Below are 23,333 nucleotides of genomic sequence, written 5' to 3' on the forward strand. Positions count from 1 at the left end.
CCTATGGCTTTCTCTTTCTCTTATAAGGTTCCAGTACAACTTGCTCTTAAGTTTATGTGTTTAATGAGGCTTAATGTATTATTTATTCCAAAGCACTTGCATTTTACAGAAAACAAAGGCTGAACTCAGTGGAGTGAATCTCTAGTTGTAGAAATAAGACTTCAGAAGGCAAGTGAAGAGAGGACTATTGGAATTATAGGCGAATCTTTTGAGAGCCTCAGCATCCCACCAGCTCCACTTAATTGAATACTAGAACCCATGTATCTTCTTAGTGCTATAAAACAATCATAGTTCCTGGGAGAAACCAGAAGCTACCTCCTGTTTTTCTAAATATCTATTTCTACTTATTGGTCAATTTGGCATAAAGATTCAGGGATTTTTGGAAGTGGAGTAGACCATAAATACTTCTCCTTTACTTTTGCAACAAACTCAGGAGAAGATTATAAAATGAATTGAGTGCAAAGGAAGTGAACTATAATATAGCCAACTCAAACAATGTAAGAAGATGGTTATATTCCTCAGATTTAATTAGTATAAAATAACAATGCTCTTCTGAATTTATGCATTCTCTTTCTATTCAGGATGTTAAAGCACATCACAGATTATTAAATAGCCCTCTGATCACCTGAATATACAGGATTAACCTATGGATTTAATCAAGTAGGGCTAGCTTAAAACCATTAATGTCAAATATTATACCATCAAAAGTATTTACTTAGAAAATCAAATGCTACCTTTTGTTATGCTATTTTCAGACCAAAACTAAATATGCAGCTAATAAAATATATGCTTTTTTGTTGTTAATAGATTGACTGCAGGATCCCTGTACCATCATTTTCTCCAAATGAGGGACTTAGATTAATATTCTATTGATCAAAATTGCTTTTCAAATATAATCCATGTACATGGGATTATAAAATATAGGCATAGAAAAATAGTTTAAATCAGTCAGACCTTTTTTTTTTTTTTTTTGGTTAGGAACTTTTAACGTAATTCTGTTTCTGTACATAGCCAGAAACCTTAAACTAGTTCTTACTTATTTCTTTTATCTCCTTCGCAGTATCGTGACTAACTGTTGTGAATTTTGCTTCTGTAACATTTTTATTATCCATTTTTTGCTCACCATCCTTGCTTCTCCTTCCTTAGTTCAACTAGTTGTCATTTTTAGCTTGGACTGTTGCAGCAGGCTTCCTGCTGGTTGGTCTTCCTGTCTCTAATCTAAACTCTTCCTATATCCCTTTCACAGGACTATTGGAAGGATCTTTTTAAATAGTAAACGTGCTTGTCATGTGCTTGAGGCTGTTTAATGGGTTTCTGTTGTATTTATTGGGTATAAATTCTAAATTCTTTAGCCTGGCCTGTGAGGCCCTCATTGCTTAAAACCACTTTTCCATTCTCTTCTTGGCTAAAATTGTCTCTTGCTGCCCCTCTTTCCAAATCACCCTGCACTCCAACCTACAGAACCACTTTTGCTTGTCCCCCAGGGAACTTTGCTCTTTTATACCCCTGTCTCTTTCTCCACAGTGCTTCCTGTGTCTGGAATGCCATTCTTAATTTGTCTCCTTGGCGAATATCTCTTTATCTTTGAAAATTACAGTTAAGGATCACTTCCTCCATAAAGCATTTTTTTCAATATTGTATTTAGAATTGAATTTTGTGCTTATTCTTCTCACAGGGTGTTTGGACATGTCAATTATTCCTCCAATCAGATTCTTCTGAAGAATTAAGCAATCCATTTTGTGAATATTCTTCTGTTACAGTGCTTAGGATATGTCATTTCTCCCATTATCAGAGTATAAGCTCCTTATGAACAGGGGCTGTAGCTTCCTCATTTTTGTATGTCCAAATATTTAAATAAATTTGAAATATTTTATTCACCAAATATCTTAGCATCTTACTGTATGTGCTCAAAATTATTTTTTGTTATTGGAATTGTATTTTTAACATATTTCAAGTTTGCAGCACTTATTTTAATTTACACTTATAACCAAAGACTGTACATTTTCTAAACATTTCAAAACAGGTGGATCACGGCATTCCTAAATAAATATTTAACTGGGGAGAAAAATATGGGCTAATACAATCAAAATTTGGTTACAAGTCCATCTTACAGGTCATGAAAGTAATTTAAAATAGTATTTTCTATTTTTACTATTCATCAAATCACCTGGAACACTTTTGAAAAACTAAAGATTCTTTTTTTATTATTTATTTATTTTTATTTTTTGAGATGGAGTCTCACTGTGTCACCCAGTCTGGAGTGCAGTGGCAGGATCTCAGCTCACAGCAACCTCTGCCTCCCGTATTCAAGCTATTCTCATTACCTCAGCCTCCCAAGTAATTGGGGGCACATCACCACACCCGGCTAATTTTTGTATTTTTAGTAGAGATAGGGTTTCACCATGTTGGCCTGGCTGGTCTCAAACTCCTGACCTCAAGAGATCCGCCCGCTTTGGCCTCCCAAAGTGCTGGGATTACAGGCGTGAGCCACTGCGTCCGGCCAAAAAACTACAGATTCTTGAGTCCTGTTCAGAATCTCCTTTGTTGGGCTAAGAAATCTATATTTAAAACAAATCATTCAAAAATACTCTCTAGTAATTCTTATCCAGCCAGCCCCTCAAATAGCATTAGAAAATCATTAAGAGAGCTAAGGTAATTTTGATGCACAGTCAGGATCAGAAATCACATCTTCCAAAATTAAATTACAAATAATTTTATTTGACAATAATTAAAACATCAATGTATTATTTTTAACATCCCTTTATCAGGCATATAGCTAAACAACTACAAAGACAGAATTTGAAACCGAGAATTGCTCTTTCCTAGGCCTACCATTTTTCTTCTTTATTTTGCTACCCTCAGAAAAGGATATGCTGCTCGAAGGTGCCAAAAGTGGCATGGTACTATTGTATCAGGAAATGTTTCTAAAAATATTTTAATGAAAATTAAATATGCAAAATTATTCCAAAAATGTATATTCTTATTGCTTGACAATCCAACTTTAACTAATTTTGTCATGTTACAGCAGCATGACAGCTGCCTGGTCTCATGATTAAAGGGTAACTTTTAAGAAATATATAGAAACATCAGAACAGAAGTATTCTTAGAGTTTGAAAAATCTGGAATTAGGCTAATTAAATCATTTCAGCATGGTGAAATTTTTTAATCAAAAATTAAAATGGTATTAAAATCAAATTTTATAAATATTAAATTAAATGTATTAAAATTAAATTAAACTAAAATTAAAATTTTAATTCCAATTAAAAAATTTTAAATTAAAGAATGAACTCCTTTTGGGTTTCCTCCTCTGATTTTAAAATCCATGTATCATGCACGGAGCACTCTAACAAAAAAAGAAAAAATCCTATCTACATTTGGCTAATGTAAGTACTCCATGTAGGTTCTGGACTTTTCTCCCTTGTTGATCCATTCCCATCTCTAGAGTCCAGAGCATACATCCCTATACTTCTTTCATGGGCCTGATCACTGAAGGCCTCAAAGTACACCTAACTTTCCTTAATACCTGGTTACCACTGGTTACCAATTACAATGCAAATAAGCTATTATGGAATAGGGTGGATCAAAGGGTGGACCAGGCATCTTAACCAAGAAAAGAGGTAATGTCAAATGACTCATCTCATAAGAGGACTGGCTTTTTAATAAATGTATTTGTTTAGTTTGTTCATGTCTATGTCCATAGTTTCTAGAAATTCAGACAAGTAGATTACTGGAAAAGGGCAGGCTCTTTTCAATTCTGCAAAAGCTTGAAGTTTATTTTTCACAGTGAAGGCTGTATCGTGGGGCTATGACTAAAAGACAAAAAGTTCTAAAACCCATATAGAACTGCCTAATATGCCCCCTCACAATAGCCATGTCCTTTTCCTGCCTTTGCTGTTCTTTTTCTCCCAAACTGGTTTTTGCATAACACCCCAAACAAGGCATTACTGGGAAGATGATGAAGTCTTAGCTGAGAATGAATTCCAAAATCCTTACCATGGCCTACTGTGCACTGAAAAAGTGTTTCCCTGTGAGATCTCAGTGACTCATCTCTTACTACTTCACTGTCTTATTGCTGCCACTCCTTTCTCTCTAACTTCTCTGCCCTTCATGAAATACATCAAGTGTGTGCCAGACTCAGAGCATTGGCATTCCCGTTTCTGTGTCTCAAAGGTACTTAGCTGAGATTTCTGCTTGGCTCCCTCCCTCATTGCGTGCACTTCTCTGCTCAGATGCTACCCTCTGAATACTTTATTCAGGCTTTTAAGAGGCTTTTCAGAATACTCCATAAAATAGTACTCTCTGTGTCTACCAAAACTCTCTATCCGCTCTGCTTGCTTTATTTTCCCTCAGAGTACTTTTCACCTCCTGACCAATTATGTATTTATTTGCCATTTATCTCTACCCACTGAAATTTGAGTTCTATGAAAGTAGAGATTATGTCTTTTTGATTCAGGTATGTTTGGTTTCTAAAACACTAACTGATGCACTAGAAATTTATAATGAATATATTAACTTAATTAATATATATGAATAAGAGAATTTCAGCTTACTAAATGCATCAGTGGCTGATTTTTTAAAGTATAGGTTCTCCAACATGTTATCATGTGTGTGTATCAGGTAGGGCCCAGAATAGTTATCCCTGACTCCCTTTATCCTCTTCCCCAACAAGCACATACTCATTCCGCTTTACACAATCACACACAAACGTACACACTCACAGCTTTCTATGTACTGCCAAAGTGATTGCTGCCAGACACCATACAGTTGGATATATTTAAATCATTATTTATTTTTGTAGTCTGTAGTTTGAGATTTAACAATTCATTCTGCTTGAACTGATTTTGTAGCTCATCAGTGATGTTGCCAGTCAGCCATAGCATTTGGGCCTTGGATGATGTAGGTTTGCAAATACCCCAGAAAGTCTTCCAACAGCATTATGGCATCTTTTGTAATTTATAACTTTTTTTCCCAGTGTTATTGTAACCCCCCTAATGCATCAGTTGCAGATATTTCCATCCTAAGTTTGCAGAGTGGCTCTATGTGCTAGATATTAAGACAAAAATTTGAATAGGGCTGGGCGTGGTGGCTCATGTCTGTAATCCTAGCACTTTGAGAGGCTGGGGCAGATGAGGAATTGGAGACCAGCCTGGGCAACATGCCCAAAAGCCATCTCTGAAAAAAAAAAAAAAAAAGAAAATGAGCCAGGCATCATGGTGGTGTGTACCTGTAGTTATAGCTACTTGGGAAGCTGAGGTGGGAGGATTACCTGAGCCAAGGAAGTTTAGGATGCAGTGAGTTGTGATCATGCCATTGCACTCCAGCCTGGGTGTTAGAGTGAGACTTTGTCTCGAAAATAAATAAATAGTTAAAAATGAAATGGTTTATGTGACAAGGCACGATGTAGGTGGTGCTAGACAGCCATGATAGTCAATCCTGACTTTGCTACTTGCTCAGTAGTGTTGTCTCACTACTAAGGTGCCTGACATTCCACAACTTAGTTTCTTCTTCTGTAAAATGGGGATCATTATACCTACTTAACAAAATTGTTGTTAAGGAATAATAATATATGTAAAGCACTGTTTGGCACAAGCCTAATGGCAATTATTGAACTAGAACTAACTTTCAGTCCCCACAAAGGCACTCAACTCAGTGCTAGAGGCATAGTGGGTGCTCAAGTACTATTTTTTGGGCGATTGAATCTATCCTGTTGTACTCCTTGGAGACCCTGCTATGATTATCTCACTTAATAAATAAGACATGAAAAAGAACCTGTTACAGTAGGAATCACTTGGTGTTCATGAATTCACAGTAATCTTATCCTAAAATTTGAAAATTATAGTTTGTGTATAGCTAAAACAAAGACAAAAAACCTGCACTAGGAAGAGAATGAGAGTATTGTACTCAGTGTAATCTTTCTGTCTCCAGATAACGCTTTAACTCTTAGGAAGGGGCAGATTTGAATCACAGCTAAGATGAGTCATCACAATCATTTTGCTGAAAGAACTGTCAGGGAAGGGGAACAATTTTTAGTATGTCCAGTTGCATACCTTTTAATTTTTCGTGCCAACAGGCAAGGTTATTGGAAATGATAATCTAAACAATTTTTTATTGAATTATGTGGTTATAAGGTAATATTCATATGCACATACATATACCCACAAGTACTTCTGTCTATAGCGAATACTTTCCCAACTATATTTACTTGGAATATTGTGAAATGTATGCCCTTTTCTTGAGTCTATGTAAATATTGGTCAGAGTATATAGGAGAAGGGAAAAGATGGCAGAAGAGGAAAAGTATTATCAGAAAAATCAATTGTGACTTACAGATTCAACAGATTTGACTTATGCGTCTGTTTTAAATAACCACAAAAACAATTTTGTTTTTTACAAATACAAATGTATATGGTCTTTTATCATAGTTTAGAAATTTCTTTATCAGTAGGACAAAATTCAAACTTTCACTTTGCCTTCCAGTGTTGTAAAAAAAACTATGATTTTTTAATTTTTAATTTTTATTTATTTTTATTTTTATTTATTTTTTATTTTTGAGACGGAGTCTCACTCTGTCGCCCAGGCTGGAGTGCAGTGGCACGATCTCTGCTCACTGGAAGTTCTGCCTCCCGGGTTCACGCCATTCTCCTGCCTCAGCCTCCCGAGTAGCTGGGACTACAGGCGCCCGCCAACATGCCCGGCTAATTTTTTGTATTTTTAGTAGAGACGGGGTTTCACCCTGCTAGCCAGGATGGTCTCTATCTCCTGACTTCGTGATCCACCCGCCTAGGCCTCCCAAAGTGCGGGGATTACAGGCGTGAGCCACCGCGCCCGGCCAAAAAACTCTGTAATTCTGAGCTCAAATCTCAGCTCAGCCATTGATTAGCTGAATGACTTTTAGGGACTTTTTCTCATTTCTTGATTTACAAAATGAAAATGATAGCTACCGGAAAAGACTCGTTATTACAGATTACAAGTGTATCTACACACACATATATGTGCACACACATTTACATTCACATATATATTATATCAATTTCATTCATGTATGTATATATAAAGCCTTACATACTAAGTTTCAATAAATGTTTCCATTTAATGTAAAATGTAACCACTGTATAACATACATTATAGATGTTTCTTCAAATAGTGTAAATATCAGCCTTTTCCAAAAGAGAGGAATAATGTTCACTATGTATTCTCTTTTATTACAGGCTTATGAAAAAATTGCTTACCTCCTCACCAATTTAGGTAAGTCCATTTTTCTTACTTCACTCCTTAGTCAGAAAATAACATATGGGCATGTCAGTCTGTAGTTACTTTATATAATGTAGCATTTTAATAACTGCAATTATTTAAGTATTTACCAATAAAAAGGAGAGGGGTAGTATAGGAAGTTGGTCTATATTGAATAACAATAGAGAGACAATGCATGTAGTTACAAAATATTTTTACTAGAAATCAGCACACCTAGTTCTTCCTACTTAGGAGTGCTTGCTTCTCCAACTTTTCAGTTCTTTGGGTTTTTCCTCAATATTTATTTTTTATCAAAGTGTTATACTACATGTACACTTTTTAAAAGCCAAAACAGTATTAAGAGATTTACAATGAAAACCAGTACTTTACCACATCACCCATTCCTATTTTCTATACCAAAGGAACTACTTTTTAACTTTTTTTTTTTTTTTTTTTCTGAGATGGAGCCTTGCTCAGTCGCCCAGAGTGGAGTGCGGTGGTGACGCGATCTCGGCTCACTGCAAGCTCCACCTCCCAGGTTCACGCCATTCTCCGGTCTCAGCCTCCCGAGTAGTTGGGACTACAGGCGCCTGCCACCACGTCCGGCTCATTTTTTGTATTTTTACTAGAGACGGGGTTTCACCGTGTTAGCCAGGATGGACTCGATTTCCTGACCTCGTGATCTGCCCGCCTAGGCCTCCCAAAATGCTGGGATTACAGGCGTGAGCCACTGTGTCTGGCTACTTTTAACATTTTTATCTGTTTATTTTGTTATTTCCCACCATGTTTCCACGTAATATCGTTCTATTGCCATTATTGGATTTTATCTTTTGATAGCTATTGCCTTCCCATTATACAAGTATGAATTATTAAGACTTAGCTCTTAATGTTCCCTGCAGTGCCCTGTTCCCCCACACTCCATCTTTCATTATCCGATAAACACAGTTATTTCTCCTCCTTCCAAGGTGGATATATCAGCATTTTTAGCCAAATTAATCGTTAGTCTTCACATCATTATGTCTCTATAACTATTTTCATACCTACGGCACGGTATATTCTATAATTGTGTATACTTTTTATACCACTTCTGTATTTTTTAAGCTAATAATGGCCACTTTTTTGCTTATTTTTTTACATACCTTTCTTAATTTATCCCAAAGGTTTTGCCAAGACTCTAAATTTTCTCTGAATATATTCAAACACATCGAGTATTATACAAACTTGATTTTCTTCTTAGAGTTACCCTCTCAAGCTGTCTCCTCCAAACTAGATGGGTTATTTTCTAGGCTTGTAGCCAACTGCATCTAGACTTACTTTCATAAACACTCTGGGAATTCCTTTTATATTTTTCTAGAATTTGGATACTACTTACTAAATCCTATGTCTTATTCCTTCTTGGCTCAGTTCCTTATTTTGCTACTTGTAAGTAAGTTTCTTAAAACTTTGTATATCTGAAAATGTCTCTATTCTAGCCTCAAACTTGATATCCATGTTCCTGGGTATGAAACCCTATGTTAGAAATACTGCCCCTTTGAATTTTGAAGGAGCTTCATTTTCTTCTGGATTCCAGCATTGTTACTGAGAGCTCTGCTACCATTCTGATTCCCAGTCCTTTGCATAGGACCTGTTTTGATTTTTGTTATTTGTTTATACTCTAGAATAATTTTGAATCTTTTCTCATTTTGAGATTTCACAATGATGTACTTTGGTGAAAACCTTTTATCATTTATTATGCTGGATACTTAGTGCATCCCATCAATATTGATATCCATTGTGTCCTGTGGGAAGCAGACACTGAGATGGAGTTAGTAATGCAAGAGATTTCTTAGAGGAAAACTCCTGAGGAAAGGAGCAGGACTGGATAAGGAGAGCCTCAGACAACAATGCAGATCTGATGGTTTTAACCAATCCAATGGAGAGCTCTAGAACAAATATATCAAGTAAAGATTTAGAGGGCTCTAACATTGGGTATAGTTGAGTATAATTGGCCAAGACCTAGTACCCCTGTCATTCTGAGTCACTGGTTGGTTGTTGCCTGGGAAGAGCAAGACCTTGGCATGAAAGCTGAGGTATAGGATGAGGCTGGAAACAGCTGGAGGCTGACTGTACTCCTTGCAGCTGAACAGCAAGTTCTTACTGAGGGGAAATCCTAGTGGCAAACCGCCACTGCTGCCATAACCTGAAAACTCAGAAACTTCGCTTCCAGGAGATTTTTGTATATTCTTTGTTCAATAATTTACTCCTTTAAAAAATCTTTCTGGAACTCTTTACGTTCGGATGTTTCTTATCATATTCAATAGTTATTTTTTTCTTTCTTCCTTTTCTATGATTTTTGTTGGGATTTCTTCAAGAGAACCTCAACCTTATCTTCCAAGTATTCTCCTGAATGTTTTATATTGACTCATGCTTCACATTTTCTAGAATTATTTCCTGTTCTCTGAATGTCCTTTTTCTATGTCATCCAGTTCCAGCTTCACAGATGCAGTGTCTTAAGTAGGCAATATAATGTAATTGTTAAGAATATCAGCTCTAGAGTGAGAATGCATGAGTTGAAATCTTTGCACCATAACTTACTACATTATCATAGTTGTGCAGTAGTAATTATTTTATTCTCTCGGTTTCTTAAATTCCTATATATATATATATACAAGGAGATAGAGTCTGTGCTCTGGAGCTAACACTGGAGAAACAATGTTTTGAAAGGGGAAGACACCAGGCTTTGGAGTTGGATATAGCAATGAACATTTGGACTGCCGCATCATGACTGTATAACTATCATTAAGCTTTTTCCTCTCCCTGTTCTCTCTTCTTCTTCTCCCCTCCTTCTCCTCCTCTTCCCCCTCATTCTCCTCCCTCTGCTTGTCCTTCTTCTTTACTTTTGGGTCTTCATTTCCTCACTGTTAAAATGACAATAATAATAGTTCCTATTTCACCATTGTTGTAGGTTGGCTGCCTGACACATGACAAGTGTACAATAAATAGCAATGGTCCAGTTCATTGTTCTTTAAACCCTCTGAGCTGCATTTTCTTCAGCTGGGTAATGAAGCACTAGCTCTGTTCCTTACATTCATTTGCTTTTAAAGTACCCTATACCCAGGATTGAAGCAAATCTAAGGAGAATGACTTGGGAAAATCATACTTAATAGTAGGAAACAGAACAGTTATTTGTGCTAAGTAACAAGAAATGTCAAAGTTTTCACTTGATATTTGATTTTTTCCTCTATAATCCAGTGATGATTTATGTCTGTTGATTCATCATTTAACTAATAATGGCTATATTAGCTTAAATGGATAAAAATATTGATAGTTTGATTAAAATAATAGAATCTAGTGTGTGTGTGTGTGTGTGTGTGTGTGTGTGTGCCTGACATTATGTTCTGTTTAATTTTTGGCTGCGCTAATTTGTGCTTCAAAATACAAATGAAAAATTAAGTTTTACTTCTCAGAAGAGGTCATATGCTATTTAAAGAATTTTTTTAAACTTTCTGCTTCTTGATTTATTTTTTCCAAGTATTTTCAAAAACCACAAAGCAAAAGAGATAAAGCTTAAATTCTATTACATTTGTTTTTTAACATGGGAAAAATTAAAAGCATTTACTTCAAAGTGATTTTTTGAACTTTGGTTTCCTGGTTTTTGAGGATTAGATCAGGATGGCTGTTAATTTTTCTTAATAATGAACTGTCTATGTTAAAGATAAATTGGGATTAGAAGGAACAAATTAAGCCAACTAATGAAAAGAGTTTTGACTTTGTCAGACAGGGGTCAAAACTACCTTACAGTGTTACAATCGTAACACATAGTAACTTCCTACTATACACACTATTAATTCCAAGAAACAGAGAAATTAACAGTAAAAAGCAAGGACTAATTACCTTACTGGGTGACTGCATCTCATAAATAACTTTTCATCCGTAATTAGCTTCATTAGGGAAAAAGTAAGAGATATTTTGGCCAGAAATACATTACCCTAGAAACAGCACCTATATCCTTAGTGTTGAGGATTTGATTCCTCCTCTGAGTTAAAAGCCAATTCAAAATGATCCACAATGTGCTATATTTGTGAATGGCACGGTGTTGAAAAATAAAAGTTTTCTTCCTGGCAGCGTAGAACCTAAGTTAAACCTCAAAGTTATCATCAATGCAGTAACTTCCATTGTTTCAGTTGTCTGTTGCCACATAGCCTTTTACTCCAAACTTAGTAGCTCATTATTTTTAATGATCCTGCAATTTAGATTAGGCCCTGCTATGTGATTTTTCTGGTCCATATGGTATCTGTTGGGGCTGGTGTGTAAGAGGGCCTCTTCAATCACATCTGTTTCCTCATATGGAATTATTGGGATAGCTGGTGTCTTCAGCCTTCTTCTCCTCTATGTGCCTCTACCTGGCTAGCTTGCTTATAGCAGTATGATAGGACATCTTACATGTCAACTGGCTTCCAGGAAGACAAGCCCCTATACACAAGTGCTTATCCAGCTTCTGCTTGCATTTTACTTGCATATCCAATCTCCTCTTGGTGAAGGCAAGTCAGAGGCAAGGTTGGAGGCAACTACAGTAGGGTATGTATACTTGGAGGAGTAGTTCACTGTGGACACCAGTTTAACTGCTACCAATGTAACAATCCTCCACTTCTAGCAAAATGCCATTCTGCTGGGAACATTGTAATCTTCATCAGAATGGGTAAAGCAACTGAATAGCACTCAGCATATCTCCAACTTGGTATATAACCTTACTACCATTTAGAATGATTTCTCCCAGTAAAATCATAGTAATCTTTTCTTATATCAGAGCTCGCCTCTGTGAAACCTTTGTTGACTTCTCAGTCCTTCACTCTACAATGTTCCTTTAGCTGTTTGTGATTCCTTTCATTACTGCATCTATTACATTATTCTTATCTATCTATCTATCTATCTATCTATCTATCTATCATCTACTTTCTTTACAAGACTAAAAAATTCTTACGGCCAAGAATTGAATGTACTTACTTCTGATTCTTTCAATCCTTAGGTACAAAGTTTGGCATGCATTCATCCATAAAAGAAATATGTATGGAGGACCTAATATTTTAGACAACGTGATAGGGAGACAGACCATTAGACTATCAAGATGCATTATTCCTTTAATAAACTGTTGAATTAAACCTGCTATTTTTTTTTCTTTTGAGACAGAGTTTCGCTCTTGTTGCCCAGGCTGGAAGGCAATGGTGCAATCTCGACTCACCGCAACCTCCGCCTCTCAGGTTCAAGCAGTCCTCTTGCCTCAGCCTCCCGAGTAGCTGGGATTACAGGCGTGCACCACCACGCCTGGCTAATTTTGTATTTTTAGTAGAGACAGGGTTTCTCCATGTTAGTCAGGCTGGTCTCGAACTGCCGACCTCAGGTGATCTGCCCGCCTTGGCCTCTCAAAGTGCTAGTACTACAGGCATGAGCCACTGCACCAGGCCTAAATCTGCTATATTTTATTTAGGAATTTCCAATGGGATTTTAAGTAAAAATAGTTTGTAGATTTTTACTTGCGCTGTCCTTGAAGGGTTTTAGTGTCAGAAATTATGCAAATCTCACAAGTAACAAGAAGATAAGTTCAGTCCCCATCATCATAGTGTAGATAGTATCAAGTCTGTTCCAGTATGAAATAGCAGCCCAGTAAACACTTGTCAGAAGAGTGGATGAAAAATTAATGATAATAAATATATCAAGAATGGCCCACAAATAAATGTGGTGAATATAACATTTAGAGGTATGTGGTTCTCCTTATATAATTAATTGTAAAAACCAGAGTTTAAAACTTTAATTTTCTTGACAATGTTTTAAAGTATTATTTGTCTTCACTGGCATTTCTCACAGGACAATTTGGAGCACTTTACATCTTCAGTTTGGCTTCGCATAGAAGGGTCACTTTAGTTGGCCACATAGATTCCTTAATTATTGTCACTTGACATTAATCAGGAAAACATGAACTTTCAGAGAAAGTCTTACTTTGGGAGATGAAGTCTATTACTAAATCCTGTTTTAGGATATCCAAACTATCCAAACACTTTTCTTGTGTACATGTAGCTTTTATTATCACACAGGTTTATAAAAAACAGTTTATAAGGCATTTAGATAATTACATACTCTCTAGTTTGTTACAGGCCTAACCACTCCTTACCATATTAAACCAAAACTCTCTGCCCCTCATTGTTAAGTTTTTGGGCTTTGAAGGCATTTAGCCTTATGCCACTAGACTTAGTCGAGATATAGTTTTCTTTTCTTTTATTACATTGTTGAGTAAGGAATTTTGTGGTAAATTTATAAATGAAAGTGTGTTACAGTGTCCTTGCATTGGCCTTGTTACGCTATGCTGTATTAAGTCAATATTACGTTAATCTCACCAAGCAAGCTGAATTACTTTAATTATTTTATATTTTCTGAAACATACAAAAGGCAAATTTGTTATTTAATTAGAGTTTCATAGAATCAACCCATGTGACTATTCAGGCATTATGTCATTCTGAGGTAGATATTTACATTTTCTTTTTTTTTTTTTTTTTTTAGTTAATGCACTGGTAATTAGTTTTTTGAAGAGTACCTACCTATTTTTGAGCCATTTTTTGAAAAGTCCTATTTGTGTAGGTAATTGTTTATTATATATAAATGTTTTAACTTGTCAACTGAAAATTATTGATAGGATGTTTAGTAATGTTAATCTCTTCAGTACAGTGTTTGTACATCTTTTATTTCGGGTGGTGGAGTCTTCTCTCTTTTCTCATAACTAGACTTCATAAATGTTAGTCAATATTACATGTTCAAGAATCATTCTATTTTATTGAAGATTTGAAAACATTTTATTGTTTATTTTTGTTCTTTCATTTTATTTTGTTTATTTTATTGTTCTTGTAGCTTCTTTGAAGGAAAAACTAAAATATTTGCTTCTATATAAGGCAATATTTATACATTAAAAATAAATAAAATAGTGAGAATCATGATCAATATAACAAATAGAGAAGAAAAGATGAAACAAATCATTAAACAAATTTTTAAAAGTGTGTTTGTATTTATCTCCAGACCTACCTATCTATCCATCTATCTTTCAATTATCTGTGAGAATAATTGCCATTTGAAAACTGGGACACAGATTAAACTTCAAAAAATAAAATCCAGCTAGATGATAATGAAAAGAAACACAACTAAATTTAAAAAGCTGAAAAATGACTGACTCTTGAGGAGTAAAAGCACATATATCAAGAAAATAGTAACAGTAAAATCAAATGTCATCAGGTTAATATTAGGGAAACTAGAGGCAAAGAGGAATACTGCATACTAGTAAATGAACTAACATGTCAGTATAATAATCATGATCTCTATGCATCTTTAAGAAGCTTTAAAATATAGATAGCAAAAAAAAATGATAGAAAAGAACTGAAAAATCCGTAGCCAAAACATAAGTAAATATATACAGTATTTAGACCGGGCATGGTGGTTCACGCCTGTAATCTCAGCACTTTGGGAGGCCGAGGCAGCCAGATCACTTGAGGTCAGGAGTTCAAAACCAGCCTGGCCAATATGGTGAAACCCCGTCTCTACTAGAAATACCTCCCCACCAAAAAAAATTAGCCAAGCATGGTGTCGGGCACCTGTAATCCCAGCTACTCGGGAGGCTGAAGCAGGAGAATCACTCGAACCCGGGAGGTGGAGGTTGCAGTGAGCCAAGATTGCCATGCTACAATCCAGCCTGGGCGACAAAGTGAGACTCCATCTCAAGAAAAAAAAAAAAGATACACAGTGTTTGACTATCATATCTGACAACCTTCTTTAAAAATATGTACAAACCAGACTGGATGCGGTGACTCACTCTTGTAATCCTAGCAGTCAGGAGTTCGAGACCAGTCTGGCCAACATGTTGAAACCCTGTCTCTGCCAAAAAATACAAAACTTAGCCGGGCGTGGTGACACGTGCCTGTAATCCCAGCTACTCAGGAGGCTGAGGCAGAAGAATCACTTGAACCTGGGAGGCAGAGGTTGCAGTGAGCCGAGATTGTGCCATTGTAGTCCAGCCTGGGCAACAGAGTGAGACTCCATCTCAAGAAAAAAAATATATTTATATATATATAAATATATAAAAAATATACGTTATATATATATATAATATATGTCTATCTCTATATATGCACACACACACACACACAAACCATATGCCCAACAGGAACACAAATATTATTTTCAGGCACTTGATACATTGACAAAACTTATCCACACAATTTAGCCACAAATGACATCACAACTTTTTGCCTCAAAGCAGAAATCAGGCAGGACACATTTGTGGACAATGCTGAAATAAAATTAGAAATGAAGAACCAAAACTAATCTACACAATAAAAAGTACCTAAAAATCTACATCCTCTTTTCTAAATAAGTTTTGTGTTAATGAACTAAATTTGTAAACTAGAGAGAAACAACAGTGAAAGCATGACATGTCAAAACCTGTGGGGACAGGTTCTTACTGACTGTTCTTACTGAGGCACATTTGCCAGTCACCTTCTGGGTGGCCCACAGACCCTTCCTACTTTTTGGCAACAACCACCTTTGGCCTTGGAGTTCCCCAGGACCTATGTCTTCCTCCTTCCATGTGATTGGGCTAGTGCCTATGTTGGCGTATGTTTTCCTTAAATGAGATCCTATCTATTTTCCATCTTTATTGAATTCTTCAATTTAGATGAGACATATCTATTTTCTATCACTCATTTGAGTACTAGATAGGAGCTAAGGCTGCAGTACAGGCAGTCCTTATTTTTTTCTTTTAAGCATTATAAAACCATAAGATGTTAGAGTTGACAGGGTTTTTAGAAATCATCTTGTCTAAATCCCTTATTCTATAGATGACCAAACTGACTGCAAAAAAAAAGTGAAGAGACCTGCCTGAGATTACCTGCCAGTCAGGTGCAAGGCTGAGATAAGAGCTCAGCTCTCCTGACTGATTTCTCTTTTCTCTTTACCTCTTTATCATTTTTTCTCTTTGCCATTCCACTTCCGTCTGTACACAAAATATTCATTCTTCAGAGAACTCTGTGGACAGTTTAGGCCCTTATATTGAGTGTAGCCAGTTTGAGTGAATGATTGATCCATTATGTATGGTTACTGCTAAATGATGATAGCAGAGAGACTCCTGAAAATATTTATGTATTAATAACATAATTTTGTAGATGTGGGGAAAGTCTAAAGATTATCTTATGAAGTCCTTTCATCAAGTGTGAACAGTAGATATTATCATTCACATTTTACAGACACAGATGCTAGAAATCAGCAAAACTAAGTGCCTCATAGAACTAAAAAACTTGGCGAGGCATGGTGGCTCACGCCTGTAATCCTAGCATTTTGGGAGGCCGAGGCCAGCAGATCACCTGAGGTCAGGAGTTCGAGACCACCCTGGCGAACATGGTGAAACCCCCACTTCTACTAAAAATACAAAACATTATCCAGGCATGGTGGCGGGCACTTATAATCCCAGCTACTTGGGAGGCTGAGCCAGAAGAATTGCTTGAACCTGGGAGGCACTGGTTGCAGTGAGCCAAGACTGTGCCACTGTACTCCAGCCTGGGCAACAGAGAGTAAGACTCCATCTCCAAAAAAATAAATAAATAAATAAATAATAAATTTAAAAAACAAACTTGAACTTGGGGTTTCTGCCTCCATGTCCAGAGTCTTGATATTCACCTCACCTCACCTGTGTCAATGCAACCTGTGTTCCTTTTAGAATATCCTCGAACAGAATCTGAGTGGGAAAACAGCTTTGCCCTGAAGATGTTCCTCTTCCAGTTTGTCAATTTAAACAGTTCCATCTTCTATATTGCTTTCTTTTTGGGAAGGTAAGTCAACTTTTTGTACATTATCTTCGCAGAGTGAAAAACACAGTCAATAGTTTAATTGACGATTACTGTTCTTACTCAAATGATTTCTGACAGCCACCAGCAGCTAAAGTTGGCACAAAAAAATAAAATCTATTTGCTGCATTTGAGCTGAATTATGTCTGTTTCATCATCAGTAACAATTTTGTTAAAGAAGCAAAGAATTTTTGTGTGACCTTGGGTTATAATTCCTTAATGTGGAAACCTCTTCTACCTATCATCTTAACATTTTTCCACCTTTAGTGCAAAATATGAAAAAAGCAGCATATTAAACTAATGATTCTGCTTTGCCATATGCTTAACACTCCATCCAATGCCATGGAAACATACTAAAGATAGAAACATTTTGGATCAAACAATGCAGCACGTTATTGTAATAGTCATTAACTAGGTCAACAAAATGTTAAGACTCTCTATGTGAGGGTCGGAAATGTCATCCAGTTGGTTTGTCTGTACTTTCTTGACCCATTAATTCACGCATCACTTTTTCCTTTGTAAGTCAGATACTTTGATGTTTAAGATAGCAGAAGTCAACTGGGGACAGATTGCACCAGTGAGCGTTTATGTCTACCCACACATGCACTCGTCGTGATGCCTTAGTAGATGTTCTTCAGTGAACCCCACTTAAATGCTAATGAACTAAAATGTCTTCTTACAGATTCGTAGGCCACCCAGGAAAATACAATAAACTTTTTGACCGGTGGAGACTGGAGGAAGTAAGTAACTTTGGGAGTGTGGGTGCAGGAATGGGCATGGATATGGGCCAGTTACTGCGGGAGGAAGGGAGCTGAAGAAAGGAGAAGTTCAGGGAAGTTTATGGATATTGAAGACGACACATTGTTCAGAAAGGAAGCAACTACATCTTTTCAAAAAAGGGGGTGAACTGAAAAGTTAAACCCCAAGATTCTCACCTCAGCTCTATCTTTTTAATCACATCAATTTCTTTTATTTACAGACCCCAGGAATTTAGCTCCAGTAATTTTCCTTTTTTTTTAAAATTATTATTATTCATTAGGTAAATTTTCAAACTTTTAAATATGTTAGGTTTCCTTTTAGTCCAAAAGACATCATACTGGAAATACCAACATGTAATTATATAAAAGTACCTGCCTAAGACTCATATTTCTTTATTGATTTACAATATGTATGTTATATGGAAAAACTGCCCAGGAGTAGTAATGTTGGGTTACAGGATAAGCATATTGTATATTTTCACTGAGACTGAGAAATGGGCCTCCGAATGCCACCCCTACCTAGACTGTATGAGCCTGCTTCTTCAGTATTTAGCCAATGGTAGAATTTTCACTTTTACCAATCTAATAGCCAGTGATTTTAGTTTCTATAATTATGAATGAGATGGATAATATTTTTCATATTTTTCTTGAACATTTTATATTTCTGTTCACAGCCTTGAAGAACAGGGCATAGCAATAAAACATAACAAATATTTTATCTTTGGAGACTGACAGTCTATATTCTAATTCTTCCCACCCAGATGCATGATTTAATATCTATAAATCTCAGTTTCTTCTTTTGTAAATTGCTGATAAGAATAGCTATCTTGCCTGGCCTGTGGCTCACACCTGTAGTCCCAACACTTTAGGAGGCCAAGGCAGGACGATTGCTTGAGGCCAAGAGTTTGAGACCAGCCTGGGCAAAATGGTGAGACCCTGTCTTTATTTTAAAAATTTAAAAATTAGCCGGGTGTGGTGGCACGTGCTTCTAGTCCCAGCTACTCAGGAAGCTGAGGTGGGAAGATCCCTTGAGCCCAGGAGTTCGAGGATGCAGTGAGCCATGATCGTACCACTGCACTCCAGCTTGGGTGAGAGACCAAGACTCTGTCCCTAAACAACAGAAAAAATAAAGAATAGCTATCCCAGTAATACTGGTGATTGGTATATTAAATTAGATTGTGTATGTAAAATAATAGTTACAATTAATGATAGCCGTAATTACAAAATTTAAAAAGTGCTATGGTTTGTTTTAGGATATTTGTGAACTGGCTAAGCTAGACTTGTGAATCTTTTACTACAACTATATAATATCTCATATTAATATTTTATATGAAATCAATATGAAAAAGTTTTTAATAATAGCTAAGATTTATTGAGGGCTTACTATATGCTAGTGTACTCCAGCAATTGTTTCTAAGTGCTCTCTGTATATTAATGCATTTAATCCTCAAAGTTCTATTATTATATCCATTTTACAGATCAGGAAACAAAGTCACAGATGTGCAGTGCCTGCAATTGCAAATGTAATTTCCCTACAATTGTACAAACATAAACACTGATGAAGTTATGATTTAAATCTTTTCAGTGTAGCTTCAGAGTCTGTGCTCTGAACACTGTGCTTTCCAGCCACGAGTAGGATGGCATGTAGGTATAATCAAAGACATAATGAAATTTTATTTTGCTGAGAAATTGCTGTCTGATTGCTGGCTCACACTTCTATGCTGGATTTAGAGTAAGCATACTAAAGTAAGTGAAGGAACCTGGGTATTGGAGTCTGACAGTTCTTTCTGTCACTTAGCTTTATCATCTGCAGAGTGAAGATACCAACAACTACCATGCCAGGTTCTCACAAGGAGTAAGAGAAAAATACACTACAGCATCTAGTTTGGCTTGTCCAGGGTGATATGATTTGAGTGGTGCAATTGGAATGAATGCCTGTGTCTTCTGCACACTCACTCATGCCCTTTTACACATTCCAAGTATGGGCTTTTTCTACCAAATGAAATTTAGAGTTTTGATAGACTGGCTTTAGTGCAAGGCCACCATTATGTGAATGGACAAACCCACAAAAACTATTGGACCCCCTTCTCTTCCTTATAAATCATAAAGTCATCAAGGCTTAATTTCAACAAAATGATAAATGGCCTGTCTTCCAGCCACCCCACTTTGGCCTTTCCTTTGTGGGTAGCGAACCAATCACATGATCCTATGATCATCTTCTTTTTCCCATCCCACAAAATAATGTTTGTGTTAAACCCACACTTCAAGGCAACAAACACATTGGTAAATGGAATTCATCCTTAGTATAATATAAAAGAGCAGTGGATTGTGGAAATGGGGACAAGGCTTTCATTTCCACAGCACCGGTCAACACTGCATGGCCTTGGGCAAGTCAGCTTGCCTCTGAGTCTCTACAAAAATGAAGAGCTTCAGCTTGCAGCTATGATCTGTGATTTGCCCCTGTAGCTTAATAATTACTCTGCCTCAGTCATTCCAGTGAACCCGTTTATCAGATATATTTGGGAGAGTTCAGGAAATGCTAAATTCATCCTAGAAAAAGAGGTTTGCTTGGATGCGAGAATTTAGACCTCTTCATGCAGTAAGCATGACCATTTGCAAATCCTCTCTCAGGCTCAGATTAGGGAGTCTTAAATTACTGGGCTGGAACAGGAAAAGCAGGCTCTTTGTGTCTTAATTATTTGTTCTCTTTTGAAGTTCCACTAGTACCAATTTGATAGAAATAGAAACTGTGGATCAAAGCCATAGAGAAGACTGTCTTCCTTATGAGCAGGACATGTACCCATTTCTAAAGAAACAGACCCACGCCTTCCCACCCAAATATCTTGAATACTGCAAAGTTTTCAAGCAAAACACATTGGTTGTGATTTTTGTTGAAATCACGTTTTTGTTTGTATGGGTCTCTAATACTAACTTATTGAAAATCTAAAAAAGCAGAAAAGCACAGACGAAAGAATAGGATCATACTGATGAATTATTTTTGTGGTGTTGCATTTATCACTTAAAAATACATTATAATATATGTAGATACTTCCTTTCCAGGAGGTAGAGTTCAACACCTCCCCACCATCTTGAGAATGGGCTAGACTTAGTGGCTCCCTTCTAAAAAATAGAACAGAAAAAGGGAAAAATGAGCAGCTTTCCAGTGGAAAAAAAAAATTGGAAAACACTAATCAATTAACATCGCCAGTGATGTCATGTGCTTCTCATATATCCCTGATACGATGTGAGGAAAATAGCACTTCACCTTTGTGATTGGTCTCTCCAAAACACATAACCCTGGTCTAAACGTAAGAAAAACCATTAGACAAACTTAGATTGTGGGACATTCCACAGGGTACACATCCAGCAATCTTCAAACATTTAAAGTTATGAAAAACTGAGAAGCTGTTCAGACCAGAGGAGACTGGGGAGATAGGAAGAATAAATACCATCGGGTATGTGGGGTTGGATCCTGAAGCAGAGAGAGGAAAACTGGTGAAATCCAAAGAGAGCTTTGCATTTAGCTAATTGTAATATACTAATATCATTTTCTTAGCTTTGTCAAATATACCATGGTAATGTATGGAGCGACAGCTAGAACTGTGTAAGGAGTGTATGGGAACTCTGTACTATCTTTACAAGTTGTCTGTACATCTAAACTTATTCTTAAATAAAAAGGTTATTAAAAACAATATATTATAAACATTATGCCATAGAATTAACTATTTTCTATTACCTGATTGTTAATGGATATATAATATTCCATAGCATTCATTAAATGCGATCATGCCTAACACAGAACTTGGCAGATAGTAAGTACTCACTAAAAGTTAGATTTGTTGTTATTGCTATTATAATTTTGATTGATATTTCATTATAATTACTGAAGAATTCCCTCATCAAGTGCCCTCGTACATGCTGTTTCTTTCTTGTTTTTATTTTCTTTATGCATGAGATGGTGTGACCCAGCTTTAAAATTTGCTGTACAATTTAATGGTGGGCATGTCTGAGCCTACTGGGAAGAAGACCAATATCATTATTGCTCTTATGTTCTATTTCAGTGTCATCCTAGTGGCTGTTTGATAGACCTCTGCCTCCAGATGGGTGTCATCATGTTTTTGAAGCAAATATGGAACAACTTCATGGAACTAGGATACCCGTGAGCACATTATTTTCAAACTTGCCTTATGTCTAGTTACAAAGAGGAAAGCTAGAGGTGGCGTGAGTAGTGCTTAAGAATTTGGTCTTGGTAATCAGACAAATGATGGCTTGATTCCTGTTCTGCTCCTTACTAAATGTCTGCCCATGTGTAAATTAAACCTTTCAGAGCCTGTTTTCACTAAGAATGTATCAACAATATATCTACCTCAAGAACAGCTGTAAGGGTTAAACAGAATAATGAATGTAGAGTAACTTGTTTAATGCATTAAGACACTTGCTACTAGTTTGAAAACATGATTGACATTACGGGTTGTATATACAAAAATAATTTTCTGGGGTGTTTCTTTCGCTACCAGCAGACTAAGTTTGTTGTTTAACAAAGACAGCCTTCATTCCTCCCAAAAGAATAAAGCAAAGATCAAATCCTGGATGAGAAGCTTTGTTCTCTTTGTTACAACTAAGAAAAAAATGTTAGAACAGGGATGATTGTACTAACATCAAAACAATAGCATTCTATTTTCATTATTTTAGATGTTTTAGCTGCCTGTGAAATGCTTACAGAGGTGTTGAATGCTCACTTTCTCATATATTAAAATACACTTTCCTTTAAAATATGGCAAAATACTGGGTATTTAAAACAATGTAATATTGAAGCTTTGAGTCTAATCAACTAAAAACATGTCTATTTGAATAATTTCCTGACTATTGGGGAAGAACTGGTTAGTTGGTTGATGAAGTAAGTAGCTTGGGGTTATATATCAAATTATATTCTTTTTTTTCTTGTGGTGGTACATATTTTATCAGAACATTCTTGAACAAAGATCTGGGGGTTGTAGAAGTGATATTAACCCTGCAATCTGCTATAAAGTACTGTGTTAATTTACAGGCAGCCTTAGAGCATAGGCTGTGGAATTACCCAGACCTGGTTTAAATTCCTTCTCTCTTCCTTGCTAAATTTGCTTAATATTTCCTTGACATCTCTTAGGCTTTTTTAGTCCATTTATAAAATAGGATATTTATGGAGATTAACTGAGATGACCCAGTGCTTTTTAAACCTTCATCATAAACGACAGAACCTTTTTGTGAAGAGAGTTTTATACAGACTTAATATTCAAAACAAATTTAAGCAAATCTCTCCTAAACAAAGAGAGAATAGAGGATGGAGGACTGGGGACCCCAGTTCATTTGTGGTGTTCCTTCCTATTCTTGGGTCACTTCTTTAAAACTGGTTTTAGGAAACATTGTTTGAAAGAAACAGGAAATTAGATGTCAAGTGCCTAGCACAGAATGTAACATGCTGTGAGTACTCCATAAGTATCAACAAGATGATG

At 36.3% G+C, this 23,333-nt stretch overlaps 1 protein-coding gene across 3 annotated transcripts in view; it reads left to right on the forward strand.

Moving 5' to 3' along the window:
• ANO3 (anoctamin 3) overlaps positions 1-23,333 on the forward strand; it is a 333,485-nt gene that overhangs the window by 287,353 nt on the left and 22,799 nt on the right. For all 3 annotated transcript variants that reach the window (XM_003830440.6, XM_034932304.3, XM_034932303.3), the window contains 4 exons: positions 7,208-7,244; positions 16,957-17,068; positions 17,766-17,823; positions 21,903-22,000. In XM_003830440.6, coding sequence (XP_003830488.1) covers positions 7,208-7,244; positions 16,957-17,068; positions 17,766-17,823; positions 21,903-22,000 — 305 coding nt within the window. The remainder of the gene's footprint in view (positions 1-7,207; positions 7,245-16,956; positions 17,069-17,765; positions 17,824-21,902; positions 22,001-23,333) is intronic.

This window comes from Pan paniscus, chromosome 9, assembly GCF_029289425.2.
Source record: "Pan paniscus chromosome 9, NHGRI_mPanPan1-v2.0_pri, whole genome shotgun sequence".
Classification (NCBI taxonomy): domain Eukaryota; kingdom Metazoa; phylum Chordata; class Mammalia; order Primates; family Hominidae; genus Pan; species Pan paniscus.